Raw genomic sequence first — 25,812 nt, 5'->3', positions numbered from 1 at the left:
GTAGGAGATGGGTATTTAGCACAGTTAGACTGGGAACTTCCTGAGATTTTTTTAAAGCCCCTCCAGCATCCTGATTGGCTCAACTGGAGACTTTCTGCCCCTTTGAGCACGCTTCCTCCCTGCTTGCTTTCAGAACTGTTGTGACTTTCGGACATGGCTTGGTATGACTGGCCCAGGTTCTTTGCAGAGGGAGCAGCCAAACCTGGGCCTGCCACTCAATCCTCTATAACTGCATGACAAGCAAGTGGCAGGATTCTGGAACATATAAAACATTAGCAGTTCTGTGGCCTGGCAAGGATATGGCTGGTGAAGGGGCTGGAAAACACCCCTCCAGAAGCTCTGTCCAACCTTTACACTCCCTTCCCCTTAGGACTGGTTTATCCATAATTATCCATGCAGTATGTGCTAGGGGTCCTGCACTTCCAGCCCCCCCCCCCTACAGTGCTCCTTCCAAGGATCAAGGCTATATAGCCTCTCTCTTCCCCCCTTTCCCTTCTTTAAGGGCAGGAATAAAACCCCTTTCTTCTGGTGGGGGGGGGCGCTGCCCCCAGTCTGGCTGGTTTCCACTGCAATTGGACTCTGCTAGTGCCCCATGAATTTTTAAACCACTTCTGCTTCTACTTATGAGACAGGCCCCCTGATGGCTTCACTGCACTCCACCCTGAGGGCAGGTGCTTTAAATTGTCCTTTCACTACTTATACAAGGTATTTATGGCCAGTAATAGATGCTTGCAGATGCAAATAGCATTCTTCCTGCCAGCCAGCCATGACTGCCCTTGTCCCCAGCAGGCCAAAGGACCCAGGGAGTTAATATTTTACCCAAGATTCCTCTCCCTAGAGCTCCACAGCTGACTCAACAGGAATTGGGCAAATGGAAAAGCAGAAATGAAAACTTTAGCCCATGACAAACATTGCGGGCAGCCAAAACAAGAACAGGAAACAGTCTTTGGTAAGACTAGATTCAAATGGGTAGCCGTGTTGGTCTGGAGTAGCACACTAAAACCAGAGTCCAGTAGCACCTTTAAGACCAAAAAAGATTTATTCAGGGCGTGAGCTTTCGAGTGCAAGGTGCTACTGGATTCTGATTTTTTTTTTTTTTGTGAGAATAGTAGCCCAGTCAGATCCTTGCATTGTGAATCTGAAGACCAGGAAATTTGGGTGCCTTGTGAGCTATATGGGGCACCCACCCACTCCAGCAGTAGAACAGACCTTGATCAGATCTCTATCAAGCCAACCAAGCCTTTGCAGATGGATGACTTTTTATACCAGACTTCTCAAACCTTTTGATCTCAGCATTGTAGCCATTGTAGCGCTATTTAACATATCAGTAGGAAGGTATACACTGTCTCTCCGAGAGCCCAGCTTGAGGCAGCTCACAATAAAATCCTAACAACTGACATAATACCATGGAGCATCAGCATAGATAAAAGCACAGAATTGTGCCCCAAAGGAATGCAAGGACAACATTGAAACCTGAAGGGCTGAGACTCCCCAAGGATACCTGCAAAGGTTAATGTTCTAATCTGCTCGGCTACAAGCCCATCCTCTCCCCCATCCCCTAGAAGGTCATGCTGTAAAGCTTCTTGGATTCTCATGGAAGAGTTGCCTAGCCCCAAACCCAGAGAACTCTTCCTGGTTTGTCCACAGCCCGCTAGAGCTGCATGTTCCCAGCCCACTCCTCCCAGCTGTCCCATCACCGTTCTCCAATTCCATCCAGAGTCCCAAACAGGGCAGTTTCCCCAAAGTATTCTGCTGGGGAGGAAGCAGGAGGCCAAGTTGCCGAAATAGAGGTGTGGAATTGGAAGGGCCTGTAGCTGCATCTTCATTGAGAGAGGCAGAGCTGTTCAAAGAAGCAGGGCTCTTCTGGGGGCTGCAGGGTGGCATTTTTCATCACAGAATCCCTTCGTGAGAAGCGCAGGGTAACTATGGCCACTGGGAAAAAGGAAATCACTTTCTATTTGAAAATCTATAATGTCGAAGCCTCACTTAAAGTGTGAAGCCAGTTTTCTCACAAGCAAAAGCTGCCTTTCCTCCCCAATAAAAATAACCAATAGAAATAGGGGGAAGTCCCTGCAGGCTTGTAGATTCCTGACTGAAATATTCCTCCTAGCATTCTATAAACCAGGGGTCGTCAATGCTGGCAGAGGCTCATGGAAATTGTAGTCCATGGACATCTGGAGGGCTGCAGTTTGACTACCCCTGCTATAAACTATCAAGGGACTGTATTTGCTAATCCATAGCAAATTCCGTAACACTCAACTTTCCATGCCTCCTGGAGTTCATTTCAGTCCTCATCACGTCCTTGTTGTTTCCTTTCTTTTCTTTAAACCAAATCAGCTCCCTGTCTACCCTGTGGGTGGCCTGACTGTTATTTTCACAATAATAAGAACTTTATTGCTATTTTACTGGCAGGGGGAGAGGAAGTTTGAAAGTTTCCTTCCTATTCATGTCATGCTTTTTGCCACACTGATGTCCCTGCACCCCTAGTGGTTGAAGCCACAACTGCATTTTAAAAAAGGAAAGATCGATTCAAGCGAATAGTTGCATTGGTCTGAAGCAGCACAACAAAATTTGTTTCCAGTGCAACCTTGAAGGCCAACAAAGATTTATTCGAGGCATGAGAGATGTTCGGCTGGACATAGCATGACATGGGCCTTCCTCAATCTGCATTTGGGATGGAGCAACACCCCCCCTACCCCACCAGACTTGGTATGTCACTGGTTCCGGGTACAGCCTCTTTTATCGTTGCTTAGAGAAGAGCACAGCTCATCATCTGTCCCATGCCCAGGAAGGGCAGCAGGAAGAACCAGCTCTAGCTAGGAACTGATGGAAGGAATGCCAGCCACCTACTGACCACTGTTCCAGCCATGGATTATGCATCCACTGCCTATGCCACGGTCCCCAGCCCTTTTGAGCTCTGGGCACATTTGGAATTCTGAAACAGCAGCAAACGGATGCAACAAAATGGTGGAGGGGGCCACAAAACGATTGCTACAGCTTAACTTCAGTAACACAGTGTAAATCCTTGTGCTGTAGTGACAGGAGCTACCAAACCAACATTTAAAAAAAAATCTGCACATCCAATCTAATCCCCAACAGTCAATAAGAAGAGCTGCTGGGGAAAACAACTACCTGGCGCCACCTGCTTCCAGAAAACAATTGGCAGGTGTTACAAAAGGTGTCAGCAGTTGCCATGGCACCCAAAGGCACCACATTGGGGTCCCCCAGCCTATGCTTGTGTTAGGGTAAGACACAGAAAGGGGCACCCGAAAGGTGTAAAGCTAGGCAGAAGACTAGACTGGAAGATCCCCACCCCACCCCACCCCCATGCTGGAAGAACCAACCAGTCATCCCTTTCCATTACAAAGACTATTTAATTCTTTTCTGTATGCAGGTCTTCCATTAAAAAACCCTCATTCATTAATAATTTACACACATTGAGGCTTGTGACAAGGGTGTCTCACAAGCCCTCTTTAAGTCACCTTGGCTGAAGGGACTGTGCGTGTCCATGGATGCACACATGCCAATACATATATTCCCTCTGCCACTCGGATGTAAGTGGAGGCAGACACAAGAGACCCAGGGAGAGCATGGGGGAGGACGGCAGGCCAGCCTGGGAGACTAGGAGGAGGAAGTAATTTCCACAGGTACGATTTGAAGAGAAGGAAAAGAAGAAGAATTGGTTCTTCTATGCTGCTTTTCCCTACCCAAAGGAGGCTCAAAGTGGCTTACAGTTGCCTTCCCATTCCTCTCCCCACAACAGACACCCTGTGGGGTGGGTGAGGCTGAGAAAGCCTCCGAATTTGCACCTTGGCATTCTGCATCTGTGGTTTTGTTCCATCATTGGTCAGGACTCAAATCGTGGCATGCATTTTCATTGGCAGAGTAGGTTATCCGGCCTAACAGCATGCCACTCCCCCTTTGGGGTCAGTGCATGCGCCATAACACACTTGCACCATAATGCCATTTAAAATGTCAGCCACAATAATTCAGCATGCTGACGCTCAGTGTGTGAGTCCCCTTGCTTGAAGCGCAAGTTTGTGTTCTAGTTGCGCATTGTTCCCTTCCTGCATGAGCCAAGATCTATCGTACCCCCCATTCATTAGATTCCTGTGACACTAATCACATCAGTAGCGGGGAGGCGTCTCCTGTTGATGTGTGCTCATTCACCATGCATGCATCAAGACAAAACATGTTGGCCACCATTACATAACTGTTTATCAGCACGGAAGCAAAAAACAGCACGGAAGCAAAAATAAACCATAAAAACTGAACATTTGCCTAACAATATATCAACAGGCTCAGCAATGCAACAATGCTCTGTGAACCAGCTACCCATTTCACAGTATCTCTTACCTAGGAAAAAAGAAAACTCCAACTTCAGTCATGTCTCTTAAATGGCAAGGGGTCTTGGTGGTAGGGAGCGCCATTATGTTGCAAGTTGGGCCTTAAATCATGAACGTGTGTTGAGATGTCAGAGAGGGAGATGGGGGGAGGGGGATGGGGGGGTCCTTGCTCTTGACCAGGGGTAGTCAAACTGCGGCCCTCCAGATGTCCATGGACTACAATTCCCAGGAGCCCCTGCCAGCATTCGCTGGCAGGGGCTCCTGGGAATTGTAGTCCATAGACATCTGGAGGGCCGCAGTTTGACTACCCCTGTTCTTGACAGACTTACAACCCAAACAACTGGTTCTCTCTTGAAGGAACCTTCTCATATGAATAGCGGAGAAAGGTCAGGCAGAAAACAAAACTGCGTAGGCTGGCATTCTGGAGTAGGCACTCACGACAACAAGAAGATTTCAACCATTTTCGATCTGGACTGACTCGATTAGTCTGACTCACCTACAGTATAGTTTTGATTCAGCCAAATTGATTTGGATATGGCCAAACCGGTTTGGCGCCATTGAAACCAATGGTGCCATTCACGTCTATGGTGATTTTCTCCTTTCTGGCTTTTCCAGGCTCTGGGTGGGTGGAGGTTTGAGGTAGAGGCACCAAACTCACCATGTAGCTGTGGGAGCCTCTCAAAAGAGACCCAAGTTGCAAAAAGATTGGATCAGGGGGTTCTCAAAGAGGGTGTCCCAATCCAACCTCCATTATTTCCTATGGCAAGAACAGAGAATCTGTTTCTTTTATCATAGGAAGCAATGGAGATCGGATGGAGGTACCCTTAGAATTTGATCTCCTAGACCAATCTTTTTGCACCTTGTGAGTTCTTTTGAGGAGAGGCTCCCACAGCTAAACTGCATACTGGGTGCTTCCACCTCAAACCCACCCCACCCCCAGCCTGAGAAAGTCAAAAAGAGGAACTTTCCCTCCTCCCTCTTTCCCTTTAAAGTTTAAATGGGCACATGCTCAATTTGAGCACGGTTGATTTGGCCACTTAAGCTTATTGGGAAATGATGATTTGAACCAGGTTCAGCTGATTCGTGCAAGATTCAGGTACTTTTTGGCTGGATTGAATAGCACATGCCTATTCTGGAGTGTTCCCTAAAAGCGGGAGCTATTGTTATTACAAAGTCATGTTGTAATACTACCATGCTCAACAATTTTAAAAAATACAGGGGGGGAGGGGAACAGACAGGAAGAGAGACAGATACTAGCTGGAGTTGCTGTACATCTATGACAACACAACTGGAGGTGGGAATGGAGGAGGGCGCAGACTCAAATCCCAAATTGCCTTGGGGGGGGGGGATTGCAGTTTCTAAGGATTCACAAATTGTGGGGCCAACATAGATTACATTTGAACCAGATTTTTGTGTAGCTTTGTTATTCCCTGGGACTTTAAGAATGCTGGAATGGCATTTTTCTCAACTGCTGAAAAGGTCAAGACTGAGGAATTAGTCGATCGGTTCAGACAGACAAGGAGGGCTGATTTCCACAGAGGCTTCTCTTCTTGTTCAGGAATGACCAGAACACCTGCACATCCCACAAGGCGAGCGCACAGGAGGTGTGGAATGAATCACAGGTGTGGAAGAACTTCAGTGGGCCACAGAGTCCAAGCCCCTGTCCTGCAGAGGCAATGTGCAATTCTGCTGCTTGTGTGTGTCTCAAAGAGGACACAAGTTTCTCCACAACAGTGCCGGTCACATTTCGTTGTCTTCGACCCATACGATCCTGGTCTGTTCCTGGAAGATGTGGGCCTTCAACACCTTCACCAGCTCCCCTACGCTACTCCAGGACTGAGAGTCCACCCAGGCCCACGAACAGGGCAGGGTGTGGAGAGTCTGCTCAGCTCTCTGGCACAGCTTCATCGCCTCGGAATCACGCATCCCCGGCTTCCCTAGCAAGCTCCTGGAGAGAAGCACGGAAGAAAAATGCACCATAAGTATACTCTTCTAGATGCTATGAATAATGCATAGGCAGAGATGGGCTAAGTCAAGCATGTTAGTTTAAGCATGTTGAAGTCTAATGGTCTGATCCCGAGAACTGAGGTGCTGCCAAACAGACGCTCGAGCTACAGCAGGCACCAGCCCCTGCATTACTGGGATGTTATAAATTGCAGCATTACGCCCATGTTGCCAGGAAAAAAAATATTTGACTTCCAGGGTTTCAGCTGAAGTGCCTTAAATGCTTAACAGCAGAGGGCGGACACTATAAAAGCCAGTTGACCTTTGGGCAAGGCCTGAGGGTCTGTGGTGTACACCTCCTAATACACTGGTTTTCAAATGCTTTCTACACCCGGCTGTCTGCAAAGCAATCCCTGTGCATCTACCACAGAATCTCTGAACACTGCAAATAATTCTGGAGCCGTAAGTTCATTGGTGCATATCAGGCCTGCTGGTTAACACCGTTCACCGCTTGAAGGGCAAGACTGCCCCGTAGAAAACACTCAACTTTCCTACGCTTTCAGGTTTTTAAAGAGTCGGGTCAGGCTTCCCAGACCAATTCCGGCTCCTTGCAGCCAAACAGCAGCTGCATGGAATGGCTTGTTAAAGTAAAGGGACACTCAAATGGGCTTGGAACACCACCATGGGGGAAGGAAGGGCTCCTGCCTTCTTTCCCAGGACATTTTCCCCATACAGAAACAGCACAGGCAGGGTTATTTCCCCATTTTTTTCTGCTCCACATCATAGCATATTCCATGCAGAAGAGCAAAAATGGGGAAATTCCTCCTCTCCAGTGCTGCTAGACAGCTGCTGTCCATGGCGGTCTCTATTCTCATAATGACAGTGTTTCTTCTTCCAGCCTCCATAACCACAAAAATGGCTCACGACGATGGGTAGCTTGCATCCATGACCTGCCATTCAGAGTGGTTTCTCCACGCGATCTTCTACATGGCAAGGATTATGTGCAGAATATAAGCTTTTGGCTGATGTATGCGGCCTGACCCATAACTAATATTTATCCATTTATAATGTTCCTGACAACCAGACGCGGTACAAAAAGTATCTTAAAAAAAAGATGAGTCCCTCTTGCAGGCTAGGGATCCAAGTTTATGAGAAGGCTGCAGCAGCATCAGGCAACAAGTCAAGGTCCTATTACTTGGGATCCCAGGGGTTGGGAGGGATACACCTCAACAAGCCTGCCAAAGCTAAGCAGGATCTGTCTGTGTCTATAGTGGAAAAAAAACAGTTTGTAGTTTACATATATACACTATATAATAAATTGTAAATCAAGAATCATGAGTCCTCTTTAATGTCCGATCCTTGGCAAGCGAGAGGAAAAATTCTCAAAAATGCATGCTGAACAGGATTCCAGTACAAAGCCTGTTTCGTTACTTTCTTCAGCAGCATTTAGCAAAATAACAGGCCATGAGCTCTCAATGGACCATAGCTCACAGTGGCTTGTGTCTCACTTCTTCACTAAGCGACTGCAGGAGGCATTCATCTGTCTGTGTCTAGTCAGTGTCTGGATGGGAGGTTTATTTGTGAATTGCCTTGGGTTCCATTTTGAAAACAAGGCTGGCTTAAGTGGCAATGAAATGATCATTATTTGGGGCTTCGACGCATTACGACACCCTGGTCTGCACTGAGCTTTCCTCTCCTATCACCAGCACCAATGCAAAGTCAGCAAAGAGAAGCAGAGCCTCATATACAAACCCCAAAAGCTCACACCCACATTACCCTGTAAAGCAGGGGTAGTCCACCTGTGGTCCTCCAGATGTTCATGGACTACAATTCCCATGAGCCCCTGCTGGCAGGGGCTCATGGGAATTGTAGTCCATGAACATCTGGAGGACCACAGGTTGACTACCCCTGCTGTAAAGGAAAACCCTCCCCTTTCAGCCTTTGCTCCTGCCTCATTTTCGTGAGCTTCCCCTGCCCACGTAATAACTTCTGTTGATCCTGGAAAGGGGCTTTTCTTACCTGACTCCCCTGATATTCTTTGCAGTGACCTCGACATGTATAACAATGGGATATATTTCTCTTTTAATTAGATCTCTCACCATCTGGACCTCCAGCTCTAGCAGGCAATGTTTATTCTGCAAGGAAATCCAACAGATTTACTGATTTAAATGGAAAAGAAATAACCTGTCCCTGACAAGTTACATTAAATCAAACCCCATACTGTGAAATATTATTGCTTTTCCAATAGTAATTCCATTAAAAGATGGGATTTACTACCAAACTTTAGAGGAAAACAGAATTGAAGGGCAGGGTCATCTGATATATCACTGAATGGGAGTCCAATATGTCCAGGATAAGGAGATCTGCCAGGATACTCTGTTTTTTGAGTGTGCAATGGTAGCCTCACCACAAAGCCTTGTATTATTCACCTTCATTTTGCCCTAGGGAAGTTCTTTCTTCATGGGAAGATGAAAGGAGGTGGTTTTGTATAGACACTACACCCCAGTACAGTATTCCACAACTATAACCAAAGGATTTAACTGGGTCTCTGCAAATGCTTGCAGGACAGCCACCAATGCACCTATTAGCCACAATGCATAAATGGAACCTCTTCAATCACAGGCAGTGTATCTCTGAATAACAGTTGATGGGGAGGGGAGACTCTTATGAGGTACAGCTAGTTGGCTACTGTGGTAAATAGGATGCCAGAACAGACAATAGGTAAGATCCATTCGGGTTTATCTTACATTCTTTTGCCTAGTACCCTACGGCATTCTATTTTCTAAGCTTTCTTTCAGTGGTGCCCTTCCCTGATCTTGCTTACTCTTTTGCAGCTATACCACAGCAGGAAATCCAGCACTGATCCTTTTGCCATCATATGCTGTGAATAGAGTCCTCCCCAGCTGAATTTCTACTTGCAAGGCAGCTGCTAGAGGAACAGAAAGCTGGCAATTGTTCAGCCACTGGTAGTCCTCAATTTCTATTTCTCTCCCCTGATCCACCAGAGAAATCCAAAACCAAGCTCCCTTTCTTTTCTGGATTCCATTCGTCTTCAGGTCACATGACACCATCCTTTTTGCTTTCCCTTCACCCAATAAATCCATAACTTCTTTTCCCCTTGTGCCTTGTTAATCCAAGATTTGAAATCTACCGAGGAAGAGAAAACGTAACCCTTCAGCTCCTTGTCCCGTTTCCCACTTCTGGAAGGGTGGCTGTTTCTACACCACACTCTGGGGAACTGGAATTGCACAGATGTTCTTTTCACAAAGAGTCACCTGGGTGGCATTTACAACAGAAGGAGGATTTATATTGCCTGGGACCCTACTGTAAAATGCACTTGAAGTGAAGCTCTGCCTCCCCACCCGCCAGCTGTGCTCCACTTTTTACCTTTCCAATAGCCTCCTGGATGGCTTGGATCCTCCCACAATCTCTCTGGCTCTGAGAAATCCCATTAGCATTGTGTTTGGAGGCGGAAGACAGCAGCCGTTCTTCAGCTAGGGTGTTTGTGGAGAGAAAATTTTTAAAAACGGATCTGCAGATGCGTGGAGAATACATGCCGACGAGGCCAGTTTGAATACAACAACTCTTCCTAATGGTATTCTCAGACGCTTAAACCCTGCCCTACACAGAGCTGAGTCCCAATGAATTCAGTGGAACCTTTCAAACTTACCTGGGTTTGCAGCCTAAATATGCAACTTATACATTTATATCCTTCTCAGCTTTTTTGCAGAATTTGTTTTGGAAAAGAAGGAAAGGCAGAGGCCTGTATCCAATCTAGCAATTCCATTGTTTTCTGCAGAGGGGACAACAGCGTCCACATATTACCCCTTCCTGCTACAGCCCTGATCCCTCAGGAACAGCAAATGGGGCTGCATAGGGAGGGAGAAACCACTGTCCCTCTTCAGGAAACTTAAGGATTCAGAGACATGCCTGTAGCTCCTTTGGGTTCTAAGACTTCAGCATTGCTGCTCCTGCTATTTTTGCTAAGGGCTCTATTACCAGACCACTGCTGCTGTTCAGGGGGTCCTTCCAGCCATTCACTGTGAAGGAACCTCTTGTGCCTCCGTTGGCCGTAACCCACAATGCATTCTCACAACCTCAATTCAACGTTGCCTGGCAGGACACAAAATAGTATAAGGAAGTTTCATCTGCTAATGCAAAAACTGGCTCTCATCTCTTTTTCTTTTAACACTGAGCCACACTCCGGGCTATGAATATGGTTTCATCCCCCACCCCCCTTTTACATAAATACAGATCTGCAGGATTCTTTCTGCAGCAGACTGTGGATCTCGCACAACTTGAGGCATGTGCAGAAACATAAAATGCACAAAAACCCTTGTCAACAAATGTCTCTTCCCCAAAAGCAGAAGATGCTGGTTTACAAACAAGAGAGAGAGAGACAGAAAGAGGCAGAGGCAGAGGCACAGAGACAGAGACGAGAGACAGAGAGACAGAGAGAGACAGAGAGAGAATTCTAGACGCTCAGTGTTAAAAGAAAAAGAGATGAGAGCCAATTTTAAGGGCTGCCTTTAACTCAAAATCCAAGTTTGGGACATGAGAACAAGCCTTGGTTCTGCTTCTGACTCCAACACAGCAAATTGCATCAGTCAAATCATTCAGCAGGATTTTCAGTCTCCAGATAGCACTTGGAAATCTCGTGCTATTACAATGTCTGCTTGATGACCAAAGTCAGTTGCCCTGGATAAAATGGCTGCTTTGCAGAGTGAGCTCTATGGCATTCTACTCTGCTGAGGTCTCTTCCATCTCCAAACCCCACCTTCCCCCAAGCTCCACCCCCCAAATCTCCAGGTATTTCCCAACCTGGAGCAGACAACCCAGTCACTCAGCCATTTGGGTCTACCTGCTGGGGACAAGTGGAAATCCTGAAGAGAGGAAGGGAGGTCCAGCAAGTTCCGAATGAGCCGGGGTGCTAAGAAATCAGGCGAAAACACCACTGGGCGATGGCTCTGAATCACCAGGGGACGCACTGGAGTGTAGGGTTTCGCAATTCCATCTGGGGACAAAAGGCAATAAAAGATGCTTGTAGGCCAGCAAGAGAGGTGGAAGTGTCATTGCCAAACTGAAGAGCTAGTGACTGCATTATCTATCAATAGTAACCGTAAGGGAAGGGCAAGATGCCCTGTGTGGCACTCCACTGGAAGCTTTATCCTAATCTCTTCTGGCTCCTTGTGCTTGCAAATGACAGAGAGCCCTGACTCACAGATACCTTAAGGATTAGCTCTAATGTACTCCATTATGAGCCTTTATAGACCAAAGCTCCTCCTTCAGCACAGGCACAAGGCCAGCCAAGTCCTCCTGCTCTTCTCAACAGCCAGGCAGGTACGGAGGGAGTATCTTGCCCTCTTTTTCTCAAGATTCTTTACCTGGACCCAGCTTCCAACATAATGTGATGAATATGCAGAATATCCACCGCCAGGTGTACGGAGGACCCCCCAAGGGAGACAGACCTGTCATGGATTTCAAGGATTCCCTAGGAGGTCTTTATGTGGAATGACAGGGGTGAGTTATGCGGAATGACAAGACATATTTCCCTTTCCCATCAGGGTGCAGCGGAGGCTGGGGCCACCATTCACCTGAGCCAGGGTCCTGCAGGAAGGCTTCCCCCTGCCCCCCCGGCGGTCTGTGTTTCGCCAGTCGGAGGTGGCCCAGGGCCCGTTTTTTCAGCTGAAAGGAACAAAAATGGGAGGGGGGGGAGAGAAGGAGGTGGAGAGCATGAACAGAGAATGCCTCATTCGATGGCTCATGAAATGACAGATACATGTTTATTATGGAAAGTTAAGTAGATTCTGCCTTGGGACGCAATTCCCAAAGCAAGGATGGACATATGAGCAATTAAACCTTTCTCTGTCTCTGGATTCCTTTGAGAAACACCTCACAAAAACACTGCGAGGCACTTCTCTGCATGCCCAACAAGAGAACAACACCCCTAAGCAAACACCACACCAGCAGAGGCAATAGCTGCCCCTCTCCTGGTGCACAGAGACCCTGGCCTGGCCACATTCCTAGAGGGGGAGGCAAAGCAGCCAATCAGCAGCATCAGACAACAAAGCTTCCCGGAGGCTCCATGTTTTAAACAGAGGCCAAGCAAGGCAGCCCAAGCCAGGAGGGCCGAGGCCACAGAGAGCCTCTCTCTAAGCTAAGATCAGCACTTATGTCCTAAAGCAAGAGTCATCATCTAGTCCTGAGACTAGAAACTCACCTCAAATATTTATATCTGGCAAACTGTGTAAAATGGATTGCAAACCGATGTGGGAGACTCGTCTCATTTCGTTACACATGTTCAGAGGCTGAATCGAGAAGTTTGAACACCGGGCGCAGGTGCCAGCAGGCTGAGACATTTTCCAGCATCACTACACCGGCCTTAGCTGGGCCAAAAGCATTTTCTCGGCCTTAGTATTCCAAAACGAGCCCTGGTCCATGGCTTACGGCAAGGACAAATCCACCAGTCGGAGCCAAATCTGCCATGACCTGGCTGGGCCGGGCTGGCCTGACTTTGTCAGATCTCGGATGTTTATAAGCATCGCTGGCCACAATTAGTATATTTGGATGGGAGACCTCTGAGGAATCCCAGGGTCACTAGCTAGAGGCCAGTAATGGCACACCACACCTCTGTTCCTCTCTTGCCTTGAAAACCAAGAGGGTCACCGTAAGCTGGCTGCAACTTGGCTGCACTTTCTACCCCGCCAGCACAATCACAATGCAGCACAGAAACAGCTGCTCCACTGAGATCGCCCACAGCAAGCACCAGCTCTCCTTTTGCAATTTGCACAACCTTTTAGGCAGCCTACCTTGGTCCTGCAGCCTTTCTGCCGGGCCACTCCCTGGCCCTTCTCCTGCAGCTTCAGAAGCTGGAGAGCCCTGGAAGAAGGACAGCAATGGTAAGCCCCTTCCTGGAAACCCGAAGCAAAGCAGAAGCAGCACGGGGAGGCAAACTGGTCTTGAGAGGCACCCTGATGCACTGGAACAATGGGAATTTTTTTGGGTTGTCTTTAATCACTTGGCTCTTTCAGCATTTGCTCCACTGCTCATCCTTGCATCAGCTAGGTAGCTCTAGGAGGATATTACTCTTCATTTCAGTTCCGTTCCTTCATAAAGAGACACTTTATCCACATAAACGCACAAATGAACACACAAATGCTGGTCTGTCATGGTCACTGCTGACAGGGCAGCGGCTCTCCAGGGTCTATGCAGGGGTAGTCAAACTGCGGCCCTCCAGATGTCCATGGACTACAATTCCCAGGAGCCCCTGCCAGCGAATGCTGGCAGGGGCTCCTGGGAATTGTAGTCCATGGACATCTGGAGGGCCGCAGTTTGACTACCCCTGGTCTATCGTGTGAACCCCCATGGGATTGTTGTAATTGCAGGTGCAAGGGATTGAAACAGAGGACAGAAGTATGCCCGGTGGCATCCTGCCATCTCAGTTCTATCAAAGAGAGACGGTTCTGATCTTTTGTTAGCCATCCTTCCATTTACCTCCTTTGCTTTTCACTTGAAAAAGACAACTGACCAGGACAGGAGAGAGGAAAGGTAGCCTTGTTGGGCTTGCAGACCAGCTAGGTGAGAATCCAGCAGCACCAACAAGATTTTCAGGGTGCAAGCTTTTGAGATATCAGACAAAGCTGACAGAAGCTTCCAAGAGCCAAAGCTCCTATCATGAGATACCCAGCAAAGGGAGCTTTGACTCTTGAAAGCTGAAACCCCCCAGAAAACCTTGTTGGTCTCCAAGGTGCTGCCAAGCTCACATCCAGTTAACCTTGCCTAATGAAGACTGTTGGTTCAATAGAGCTTGACAGGAGCTTTCGGAATCGAGGCTGCCCGTCTGCAAAAGCATAGCCCCATCTTGGGATCGGTTTCTCAATCAAATGTATTACCTACTTCCACTTTATAAGTGGTGCTTTATACCAGCGGTAGTCAACCTGTGATCCTCCAGATGCCCATGGACTACAATTCCCATCAGTCCCTGCCAGCATTTGTAGTCCATGGACATCTGGAGAACCACAGGTTGACTACCCCTGCTTTATACAACTCTCTTCCCAGTTATGCTCAGTTAAGTTCTGCAGAAAGTTCTGACTAGGTCAAAACCGCCCAAGGATATTTCTGGCTGAGCGATAATTTGAACCCAGGTCCCCTGGATCTCAATTCTGCTCCCTGCCCCACCTGCACAACAGCAACTGCCTCCAATGCTCAACCACCCCTGCAGCACCACTGAAATGCTTCCGTCCCACTCCCCAAACTTCCATCTTCCCTGCTTCTCCCACCTTTGTTTACCACCCGTGTGTCTATTTATTTAGAAATGCCCACCCAACGCTCTCTGTGGGGAGAAAAACCAAGGCAACAAACTCTTCAACAGTCGCGCAGTAAAAGCACAGCACCAAATAAAATTCAATTAACACCCCGAAAACCAATTCTAAAATTAATCCAATAAAATTACATAAATATTAAAAGCAACGTTTTTTTAAAAAAAAAAACCTTCTTAAATAAGGCTTTGTTGTTTCTACAAAAAAAGCAACGGCTGCAGATTAGGCCTCACCAATACTCAGTGGGCAGACTGTTTGATCAGGGCCCTGCTGTGCCAACTGTTTCCGTTTCTCAAACAGAAGGAATGGAGCAGGGTAGACGTTCGCTGAGGGGAGGGGTTCTCAATCCCACGCAACCAAAACCTGATCCATACCCGATCTCTTCTTCTTCCGAATCCAGGTGCTACATTGATATTTATTGTCTACAAAGCTCATCCCATTAAACTGCTTTGCTCCTCATTTGGAAAAAAACAAACAAACCATCAAACAAACCAGGACAGGAGAGAGAGACGGCTGGTAAGTTGCCTTCTCCTTTCTAAAAGAAAAAGGAATCGATCCCTCAGAAACGCGTCCCTTCTGTCCCATTACCTGCTGTAATTAGGCACGGTGCCCCTGTCCAAGTCTCGGAGGGTGAAGGGGTCCACGCGGGCACAGTACCATTCCAGCTTCCCGTTGTGCAAGGTGTCGGTGACGTGAAGGATCTCCCGGCACTTGACGCATAGGGCATAAGGATCCACGAGGTCCAGGAGGGTCAGGTTGGCACGCACATAGAACGAGTCCCCAGGAATCCCCTTCCCCGCATCCAGCGCCTCTTTGAGAGGCTGGTATCCTGACAAAGGGAAGAAGGTGCACAGTGAGGGGGAAGAGGCCCCATGGAGAGCAGGGCCCATTGGGACAACTATTCAACATCTGCATAAATCAACAGCTCTCAGACTCTACAGACGGCTCAGGAAGACGAGCACCAGAGGTACAAAGGCCCTCCCTTCCGCACTAGGCAAGCAAGCGGGACTTTAACAAATGATGACTGCCATTGCCAGCACAGCTGCCTGTTCCTTAGAATCATAGAGTTGGAAGGGGCCATACAGGCCATCTAGTCCAACCCCCTGCTCTACGCAGGATCAGCCCAGAGCATCCTAAAGCATCCAAGACACATTTTGTGACACATGCCTTGCAAACCCAAAAAGGAGGTTTGAAGAAGAAGAGGAAGAGTTGGTTCTTATATGCCGCTTTTCCCTCCCGAAGGAGGCTCAAAGCGGCTTACACTCACCTTCCCATTCCTCTCCCCACAACAGACACTCTGTGGGGTGGATGAGGCTGAGAGAGCCCTGATATCACTGCTCGGTCAGGACAGTTTTATCAGTGCCGTGGCGAGCCCAAGGTCACCCAGCTGGTTGCATGTGGGGGAGCGCAGAATCGAACCTGGCATGCTAGATTAGAAGTTTGCACTCCTAACCACTACACCAAACTGGATTACAGCCTCTCTCCATCCTGGAGAATGTATTAACACCCCTGGTCTAAAATGGGAGAGGGGGGGAGCCCATGCTATGGTTTCCCCTTTGCATGGGATTCCAAATTTCCAGTGTTATGACAGAGCCAAGAAAGACTGTGACGGCCTCCTTAGGCCACTGCTTGGAGAGGACAATCATCCCCTGAAGCAGAGTTAGGTGTGTTTTAGGCAGCATCAGGGAAGGAGGAAGGAAGTCCATGCAATACACAGAGCAAAGGACTGTCTTCCCTTCCCTTGAGCTGTCATCCATGACCCAAGCTCAGTGATGTCTCTTGGCTTGACCTGATCACTTTTGGACCGATTGTTTGTGATGAGGAGCTCCATCCTCCCCCCTAAAAAGCAACCCTCAAAGGCATGCACTTGGATAAAAAGCTTGGAGGAAGTGAAGAGGGTGTGGTACCAATAAAGCCCAGTGGTAGCAAGCAATCCTTCCCAGCAGCACGTACAGCATTCACTTCTATGTGAGTGTGCCATTTCCACGAAACATGCTTTGCTAGCTATTGGGGGGGGGGGCAGGGAGTAAACAGGAGCCGTCTAAAGGCATTATACTGGGATTCTACCATCTATAAAACAAGACTGCCTTTCTCCATCTCTTTTCAGGCTTTAAGATCTCACGCCACAGTTGTACACATTCTTATCTCCTGCTAAGCACTTTACTTATATTTTTACTATGTTATAGCTGAGATTCCTCCAGGATGTGGAATCCTGAGTCAAATACTGCAGTATTTCTACAGCTATCAGATATACAGATCACAGCCAGACGTGACTGCCCTGATGCATGGAGGATAACGGCAACATGTACTTCCATACACGAAGATACCTTAGCCTGAAACAGATCATTGGTCCACCTCCTCCAATATTATTTGTCCTGATTGACTGCGATTCTCCAGGCAGATGTCTTCTCCAACCCATCAACCAAAGGTATTTTTTCACTGGAGGTGCCAAGGATTGAACCTTGGACCTTCTGGAACCAAAGCATGTGCTCCAGCACGGAGCGGCACCCCGCCACCTTAAGTGGTTACAGCAACTTACCTTTCATGTCAGGCAGAAAGATGAGGGAAGAGGGGTCATCCCAGTGTAGCAGGCTCAGATAAGCTACCTCCCGGCTACAATTCTCTAGGGAAAGCACCTGCCCATTTAGCTGCGTCCCCCTAAGCTGCCACAGACAAACACGCAGAAAGGAAATACATGGATCAGTCATCTTTTGGTCATTTCAGACCACATTTCCGATGCATGCCATTTCAGGTTCATAAAGATCCACCTCCACCTGTCTGCATACAGTACAAGACAAGGCTGATCCACGTGAGTGGATTTTCCTGTGACAAGAGATTTTAATAGGCTGCTGCTGGGTTCTTTGCTCTCTGTCTAAAGGAGAAATGGTGGGACCTTTAAGAGAACCCCCCAAATAGGATTCAAAATAGGATCCAGGCCTCTGTTCACTGGTGGTCCCTGGGAACTATGCATGATCAACTGCATCTCCAGGTTTAATTGCCTGTAAGGGCTCAGAACGTGGTAAACAACTACAATTCAAGGAGCACTTGGTTCAAGCCTTGCTTCTGCTATAAACTCCTTAAACAGCAAGTTCTTATGTCTCAACCCTCCCCCACCCCTACTTACAATACCGGGCCAATAATTTATAGGGAGATTGAACAGAAGACTAAGAATGCAAATTAAAAGCTATAGAAAATGTTAAGCAGTGGTATTATAGATTTAAAAAAAATTCAATACACTTGAACTCTTGGGAAGGACCAAAAAAGGCATGACCATAAGCTCTTCCCCAAATTTCCAGTTTGCCCCAAGACAGGATTCCAGCCTTTCAATTTAAATTAACCAGGGGTTGGCCAAATAGTTATGAATTGGGGTTTCTATTTTATTGTCTGCTTTTCTTAATTACTTTATTTTGACCTGTAGGGTGTCTGTAAATATTATGACTCCTTGTTTTTATTTCATTTTACTACATTTCTTATGCTGGTCAAAAGCTGTAACCAACAAACTAACCAACGTAAGTTACCCATCTTCGAAATTCAGATTCTATTGTCCATCTTCGAAATGATATGATTTGCAATGTCTCCCTCAACCACAAGGTGTCATAATATATATCAGCACTCGAGGCAAGGTGCACACCGAGCAAACCGCAGGGGGCAAAATGGAGCCCTTTGCTTATGAATAAATGGTCATCTCCCCAACCCCCAAATCTTCCTGCCTGGGGGTTGACTGCAAAAGCCCACATATTCATTCATACCTCTAGGAGCCGGTCTCCCTCTTGAAGTCCTGCGTTCTCTGCTTCGGAACCTGGCCTCACCCACTGAACAAAAATCCCAGTCCTGTTTCCTCCAAGGATGGAGATATCCCCAGCGAGTCCCCTGCTTTGAGGCACTAGAGTGTTCAGCTGGCCAGCACTGGGCAACTGGACCACAACAGATCTGGACAGGGACAAAAAGAAACAGCAACAGCTGGAATTCTGATTCCTGCACCTTTGCACAGAATGCCATGCTCTGCCTCGGCTACCGTAGAATAAGGGTCTCCATGAGCCACAGGTGGTTGTGCTACTGCTCTCTTGGTCTGGGCTAGAGGAAGCATGCTGCGGTTCGGAGTAAATACCCAGCATGCACTGGGCCAAGTTCCTGCGATACTGGCTCTTCCATTGCGACCTCAGGAGGCTCCAGTCTAGAGGAGGTGCCTCCTTCAGCATACCTTCACCACCCTCATGTTCTCTTGCCTTGTTTGCAGGTTTGTATCATTGCAGTGGGCTGGATCCTATGAACCGTAAATGGAAAAAGGGGTTGGGATGAAGCTCTTCCAATGCAGAATCTGCGGGACACTCTCAGGAGCGGAGTGGCATACCTCACCTTTAGCCGTGGGGGAAAGGCAGGGCATACATGTTTCAATAAAGAGGTGGAGTAAATATGCAGCACAAGGGGCTGCAGCGTGTACAGGAATTGGCAGAAAATCTCCCTCCCCCTGGGTGAGCTCTTGCTCTGCTTGTGGAAAGGTAGGCATAAGGAGGGAGGGGGAATTTCTGCCAATTTCTCCTCATTCTGGCCCGGGGCATTCTCCCTTTCCCCCTCTCCTCTGAAGCCACTAGTCAGGGAAGCATAGGGTCACATACACAATTTTTTGGCCTTATAAGTGTCCCATCTAGCGACCAAGGTAATAGAAAGAGGGGGATCCAATGTGAGAGGGATGGACTCCATCCAGGCAGCCATGGCCCTCAGTTTGCGAGACCAGAGCAAGGCTGTTAATGAGAGGACGTTCTAGAGCAGGGTAGTCAAACTGCGGCCCTCCAGATGTGCTTGGACTACAATGCTGGCAGGGGCTCATGCAAATTGTGTCCATGGACATCTGGAAGGCCACAGTTTGACTACCCTTGTTCTAGAGGACTTGAGTTCATAGAGTCACCTTACTGCAGCTACGTACACCCACGCACACATCCCCTCTAAGGGTAGCATAGGAGCATTTTCCAGTGACTCTGGTCTTTTCATAATGAGACCAAAGTATGATAGCCTCAGTTTAGTCATTTTAGCATCTAGGGAAAGTTCAGGCTTGATTTGATCTGGAACCCATTTATTTGCCTTTTTGGCAGTCCGCTGTAGGTCCAAAGAGGGAGGGAGTGTCTAACGGTCAGGTCAATTTCCTCTGCAGTATTTGCTCAGTCTTCTTGCTGCTGCCCTGCCTCATGGGCCCACTTCTTCTGCAGAGTCCCAGAACCACCCTGGCTATGCTGTTACCATACATTTCTCTCCCCGCCCCTGAATCCTCCTTTGCCAATCCCTGATCTCTACCGCCATCCCTGCCTTCTCCCATGTAAGGCAAACGACAAGCCCCCTGGGCTGGACAGGGGCAGTGTCATTCCTATGCTCTCCAGAGCAACAAAGATACTACTGCTGAAAAACATCCCTCAACCCCAGGCTGGTCTGGCCTTCTCTTTAGCATTCAGGACCTGCACATACAACAGAAGACGCTGTCTCAGGTTCTACCCTAGAAAGGGCTTTATGGGATCATCTCAGTACCCCACCCCCAATTGCCACTGCTTTTGTCCCACCCATGATCACAGGCTGCCGTGCAGGCAGGGGTAACGGAAGGGGAGGCAAAGAGTGGGCGAGAGCCAAACACTGGTAGAGAGGGACCTCGGTGACTGATGCCACGTGGCAGAGAGCGCTCGCACTGTGCAGGATAGTTCATCAGAGGGTAGTTATGCGGATGACTCAAGGACAGGAGAATCCTCATTAATTCAACATCGTTAACCCAGGGAGGAGGGGGAAGCAGGCATACCTTCTGGCAAACTCTTGCTGGTCAGAATTGCTGGACAAGCAGATTTCTGACTTGGCCCTGGTGTGTGCACTGGTGGAAGAAGAGGGCGACTTGGCAGATGAGGCAGTGGTCGTCACACTTCCTAGACAGACAGAAGGGCGCAGAAAACAACCGAGGGCTTGGGAGTGCTCAGCACCCCGCGGACCCAAAGAGCGTGTGTGAGTTTCAGGTGACAGCTCTGACAGAGGCGGGAAACAGGCACCCTCGGGCCCTGAAAATGGTACTCCATGCAGGCCTTTCCCACTCTATTAGGAGTCCCCCATGACTGCACTGCTTAAGATTCCACCAGTCATGGATAATGGTAAAGCAGCATCCATGTGGTTTAAAGTAATGTTCAAAGAACATCCTCTGTTCCTGAGAATGCAGCATTAAGCACAGGCAGAACCCTGAACTGGACCCCGACGATCCCAGGACCAAAGGTTCAGAAATATATATAAGAGGCCCATATAAGAGGCCAACAGGAAAAACCTGGATCATGAGGCAAACCTTTCCTGCTGGCATGGATACAGGCTCCTGGAGCTGACTGCAGAAACCAGGCAGACTGTGCATGCGTGCCACTTCTCCCAGGGAGCTACACTGGCAGAATATGCCACAAATCTAGCCGAGTCCGAGTTATACAGGGGGACATGCTCTAGAGATTTACCACCTGCCACCAACAGCCGATAACAGCCTGAAGCAAAGACATTTATCTCTTGCGGTTCCTACTCCTCTGAAGCTGAATCGAATTCACTGTCAAATAAAACCCTATATAAATTAAGCACACCGGACTGGAATGGCCTCAGAACTAAGCACATATGCCTGCCTGCCGTGGGCTGACCCCCAGGAGGTGCTACCTGAGCCGGCAGAAGTCCTATGGGACAAGGGTGCCCCCTAGTGGGCATATTGTCTTGCAGCTAGTTTGGCAGAAGGAAGCCCCTTCTCACCCCAGTTTCCTCACACAGAATTCAAGGAACTCATAATAGATAAACAGCTGTTAATACCTGTTAAATCTTCCAAGCTGCCAAAGGATCCATAAGACTGACTGAGGGCACAAAAGAAACACAGGAAGGAAAATATTGGTTCAAGTATTCAAATCATTCTTGGAAATATAATTTTGTGTCCACCCTTTTTCCATACACAACAGTACCAGATAGACAGGGGCCAGATCTACTCAGTTTCAAAGATGGAACTACAGGAGCACCATTTCCTGACTCATCACTGCCTTGAGCTTCAATAGAGCAGCTCAGATGGGCCAGATTGTTCTCAGCCACCCTTTCATTCTTCTCCTCAACATCAGTGTTTGGCCTTCAAAAGGATATTATCTCCCTTTGCAAACAGCCCACTTGCATTCCTACAATTGGTACTTCCACTCCTTGCTCTTCCACTCATGCACCTGTAGGCTTCTCCTAAAGATAATGAATCAATTTAGAATATCCTTTCTTTGACTGGCAGCCCTCCATTCCACAGCTTGGGGTTCCTATTGGATGTCTCTAAAAGAATACTTAAGCATTCAGCCCAACAGGTGACATCTCCAACCATCTCCAAATTTTGTAAATTCCTGGAGATTTGGGGGCTATGCGTGGGGAGGGGAGTAAATTCAGGTGAGGCTAATGCCATAAAGTCCCTCCCTCCAGAGCTGCCATTTCATCCAGAGGAACTGATCTCTGAATCCAGGAGATCAATTGTAATTCCAATAGAAATCCTGGACCAGGCTCCACCTGGAGTTTGGTAACTCTACTAGTTGGCCTGGGTACTTCCTGCCACAGGCCTCTCAACCAAGGATCACTGGAGCCCCAACTGCAGGAAAATATTGATGTTGGCTGGAGAAACTGATTTGGGACCCCATGGTCCCTGAGGCAAAATTCAGAGGGAGGAATTTCACAGCAGCACAGAAGGCCTAGGAGACCAACCATTACCTCTTAGGGTGCATCCATCCATTTTCACGTTGCCTTCGAAGTATGGAGCCAGCACATGGTGGGAAGGGAAAGATGGACAGGCGGTTAATTTCCTTCTCTCGGTCTGGAGTCACTTCCTGTTTAGAAAAGGGGGAAGGTCCTCAAAACCAGATCCAGATTTTCTCTTCTCACTCTCTTCATGTATTCCCCCCTCCCTCATGCTATGGATATTATCTTTTAAAATAACTTGATCATATGAATTACATCTACATTTATTACAGTTTTTGAAGGTAGAAGATGCACGCAGCTGGCAGAAGAGGCATTCCATTTGCTTGCTTGTGTGTGAGAGAAGGGGGCATCCCTCTTATGGAGAAGATGGCACCAGTCATCTTATTGTTTCCTTCTTCTTCAGTCCCCCTCCCCCCCAAGAATTTGCATTAAAACCTTTTAAGGCTGGCTGCCTGATTGAGTCAAGGGCACCTTCTGAAATTGATCTTTGTAACATACCAAACTGCAAACACCAAAGGAGACGTTCACAAGGATCAATTATTCATCTTAAGTCACACTAACGCTATAATTTTTGGCAGATTTCAAAGAGGGAAGGCAAATGCACAATAGGTCTTATGGCCTTAATCTAATGATGATAAGCTCAACTTTAAAAAAGGAAAAACCAAGAAGTTCGACATAAAGTCACAAGTTGCGAACTAAAGCCAACTGGTAGGAAGATGGTATTATTCAGTATATTCACGGCCCACCTTTTATTTCCTCCTAATTTATTTCCCATTGCAGAACTGCAAGTCTGCAACAGCAGAATCTTATACAGCCTGGGGTGATAAGTTCCATCTTCCTTGAATCCACGCAGTTGTTGTGAGGCAATTGGAAGGCCAAAAAAAGCAACAAGCCTGCCTTTGCTACATACTATTCCTGCTCAGGCTCAGCAGCATTTCAGCTAGAAGTGCAGAATTAAATGAGCAGTTTGCTTGCTTATTCCTACCCAAATGATAAAGCTGCAGATACTTAAGGACGAGCTAGAAATATAGTCTTCCATGCAAGAATTCAGTTGTCAGCAACTCGTATGACAGCCAAGCCAACTGAGAGCAAAATATAGGGCCGGGGCCAAGCCCCACTGCCCTTTATTATGCTCCCATCACCAGCACCTTCACAGCCAACTGAAGAGCTCCAGACCACCACACCGGCTGTTCTCGGAAAAGGAAACTCCAAGAATACTATTGGCTTGCAACCAAATTCATTTCTGGAAAATTTCCCTCCATCTGAGAGCCAGCTGTGATTAGAACATTGGCTGTAGCTCTCAGGCTCCTTTTGTGTATTTATTTTTATTTATGTTTTGATTTATATCCCACCACTTTCACAGGGAAAGCATGGAGGGAAGAATGGCAGACCAGTGGGTAGCTGGGCTACTGACCCAACATTCTGTGATAATGCAAATGAAACTTATATGCTTTCTTCTATTTGCCCTTGTCCCACCTAAAGGGCTGAAATGGGGGGGGGGTGTCTGTATACTAACAATGTGTGTGACCTAAAAAAGATGAACCTCACAACTCTGATTTCCATGCCTTCTAAGTTAAGGTGACCAGATTTTAACATTGGTAAAACGGGACACCATTGACCGGGGGGGGGGGGTCTTGATTAAAAATGTGGTCTATATGAAGCAACAAACATTTTCATAGAACGCATAAAATGCAAAATACTATTGTACTATATATATTTTAATTTCAACATAAGTACAATTTGCCAGGTGCCCCCAGATGTCCCTCCAAAAGTGGGACAATCTGGTCGCCTTATTCTTTCTAAGTCCAAATTTTTCCAAGATTTTCTCCCAAACCATATAAACTTTACAATACAGTGACTCTGACAAAGGTCCTATAGAAGAAGAAAGAAGAAGAAGAAAGAAGGAAGAAGGAAGAAGGAAGAAGGAAGAAGGAGAAAGAAGAAAGAAGAAGGAGAAAGAAGAAAGAAGAAGAAGAAGGAGGAGGAAGAAGGAAGAAGGGAGAAGAAGGAGGAGGAGAAGGAGAAGAAGAAGGAGTTGGCCCAACATATGCCGCTTTTGTCTCCCCAAAGGAGTCTCAAAGTGGCTTACAATCACTATCCCTTTCCTCTATCCACAACAGACACCCTGTGAGGGAGGTGAGGCTGAGAGAGTCCTGATATTACTGCTTGGTCAGAACAGCCTTATCAGTGTTGTGGCGAGCCCAAGGTCACCCAGCTGGCTGCATGTGGAGGAGGAGCAGGGAATCAGACCAGGCTCACCAGATTAGAAGGCTGCCCTCCTAGCCAGTACACCAAGCTAGCTTTGGAGAGGGGAGGGTCTTCAATGCTATATAGTTCACCTTCTAAGCAACCATGTTCTCCAAGAGAAATGATCTCTGTGGCCTGGAGATGAGCTGTCATTCCAGGGGACCCTCAAGACCCACCTGGAGGCTGGCATTCCTCAGTGCAGGAGTTTCAGTTACACGTAAGAGAAACTAAGTCTGTCAAGTCTGCCCTTATATCACCAGGAGGTGGGGTGTCAAGAACACTGTCTCTCACCTCCTGTTCTTCACCACAAACAGGGATGGTTTATAGTACTGAATATGTTAAAACACTACTGAGGTACTGGCAACAATTTTTATTTAATGCTTGGGGACTTTTCTTATTTATACCCCACTCCCAGGAATGCAGGGTGGTTAACAGCACTTTAATTATATATACGAATCTGTGTCATAAAAGAGTCATAAAAATGCACAGTACACGAATGGGCCCAGCAGGAGATACGAGAAGCAAAGAAAAACAATTTAAGCTTGCTCAAAACACTTGAGATCCTTCATTTCAAGGATCTTCCCAGTAATCTGTAAGAAGTATACAATATACAAGTGTAATAAATTAATTAATTAATTAATTACTTAATGCTCCTACCATGACACTCATATCTCAGGGGAAGGGCATGCTCAAAACCACACCAATGAAGGGATGGCTAACATGACATTTGAATCTGGGTCACAGGTCACATTCACAGAGCCTGGACCTATGCAAACTTACTCAGAAGAAAATTCCTCTGATTGCAGTGGAGCTTGTTCCAAAGCAGCTATGCACAGGTTTATAGCTTTAACTCTCTATAGGCGAGATTTTTGTTGCTTGTATTGCTGCCAGAGCTGGGCAGCAATACAAGGCTTTGGGCTTCCAAAGTAGCAGCAAAAGCCACAGCAAAATATTTACTTGTCCACTGAGAGAACCACAAAAGAATAAGTTATTTTTTCTAATAGGAAAGAATAGCCTATGGATGTGGGGGGTGTCACATTTTCATCACAGCATGAGCCAAAACAGGTTGTAGCATTTTGCTCTTGCCCAAAAAAGCAAAAGAAGAAACACAGAAGCAGCCTACTGCCCACACTTCTTAATTCCTGGGCAGGGTTTCTAGCTCATGGTGACTCTAGGCCACGTTTTCTCAACTAAACCCTGGGGTTTCTAGATGGTTCTGGAATGGTTTCCTGAATGGGTGGGAGTTAATGAATTTT

At 47.3% G+C, this 25,812-nt stretch overlaps 1 protein-coding gene across 8 annotated transcripts in view; it reads right to left on the bottom strand.

The window, feature by feature from the left end:
- Nucleotides 1-4,200: 4,200 nt before the first annotated feature.
- Nucleotides 4,201-25,812, bottom strand: part of CARD10 (caspase recruitment domain family member 10) — a 55,654-nt gene continuing 34,042 nt past the window's right edge. For all 8 annotated transcript variants that reach the window (XM_077339566.1, XM_077339573.1, XM_077339570.1 and 5 more), the window contains 12 exons: nucleotides 22,322-22,437; nucleotides 21,407-21,447; nucleotides 20,388-20,508; nucleotides 18,358-18,538; nucleotides 17,148-17,271; nucleotides 15,197-15,437; nucleotides 13,100-13,169; nucleotides 11,885-11,975; nucleotides 11,152-11,304; nucleotides 9,678-9,784; nucleotides 8,310-8,425; nucleotides 4,201-6,294 (listed from right to left, as the gene is read on the bottom strand). In XM_077339566.1, coding sequence (XP_077195681.1) covers nucleotides 6,087-6,294; nucleotides 8,310-8,425; nucleotides 9,678-9,784; nucleotides 11,152-11,304; nucleotides 11,885-11,975; nucleotides 13,100-13,169; nucleotides 15,197-15,437; nucleotides 17,148-17,271; nucleotides 18,358-18,538; nucleotides 20,388-20,508; nucleotides 21,407-21,447; nucleotides 22,322-22,437 — 1,569 coding nt within the window. In that variant the 3' untranslated portion in view covers nucleotides 4,201-6,086. The remainder of the gene's footprint in view (nucleotides 6,295-8,309; nucleotides 8,426-9,677; nucleotides 9,785-11,151; nucleotides 11,305-11,884; nucleotides 11,976-13,099; nucleotides 13,170-15,196; nucleotides 15,438-17,147; nucleotides 17,272-18,357; nucleotides 18,539-20,387; nucleotides 20,509-21,406; nucleotides 21,448-22,321; nucleotides 22,438-25,812) is intronic.

The sequence above is a fragment of the Paroedura picta genome, chromosome 5 (genome assembly GCF_049243985.1).
Source record: "Paroedura picta isolate Pp20150507F chromosome 5, Ppicta_v3.0, whole genome shotgun sequence".
Taxonomy (NCBI): Eukaryota; Metazoa; Chordata; class Lepidosauria; order Squamata; family Gekkonidae; genus Paroedura; species Paroedura picta.
This window is presented reverse-complemented; position numbering and strand designations above follow the sequence as displayed.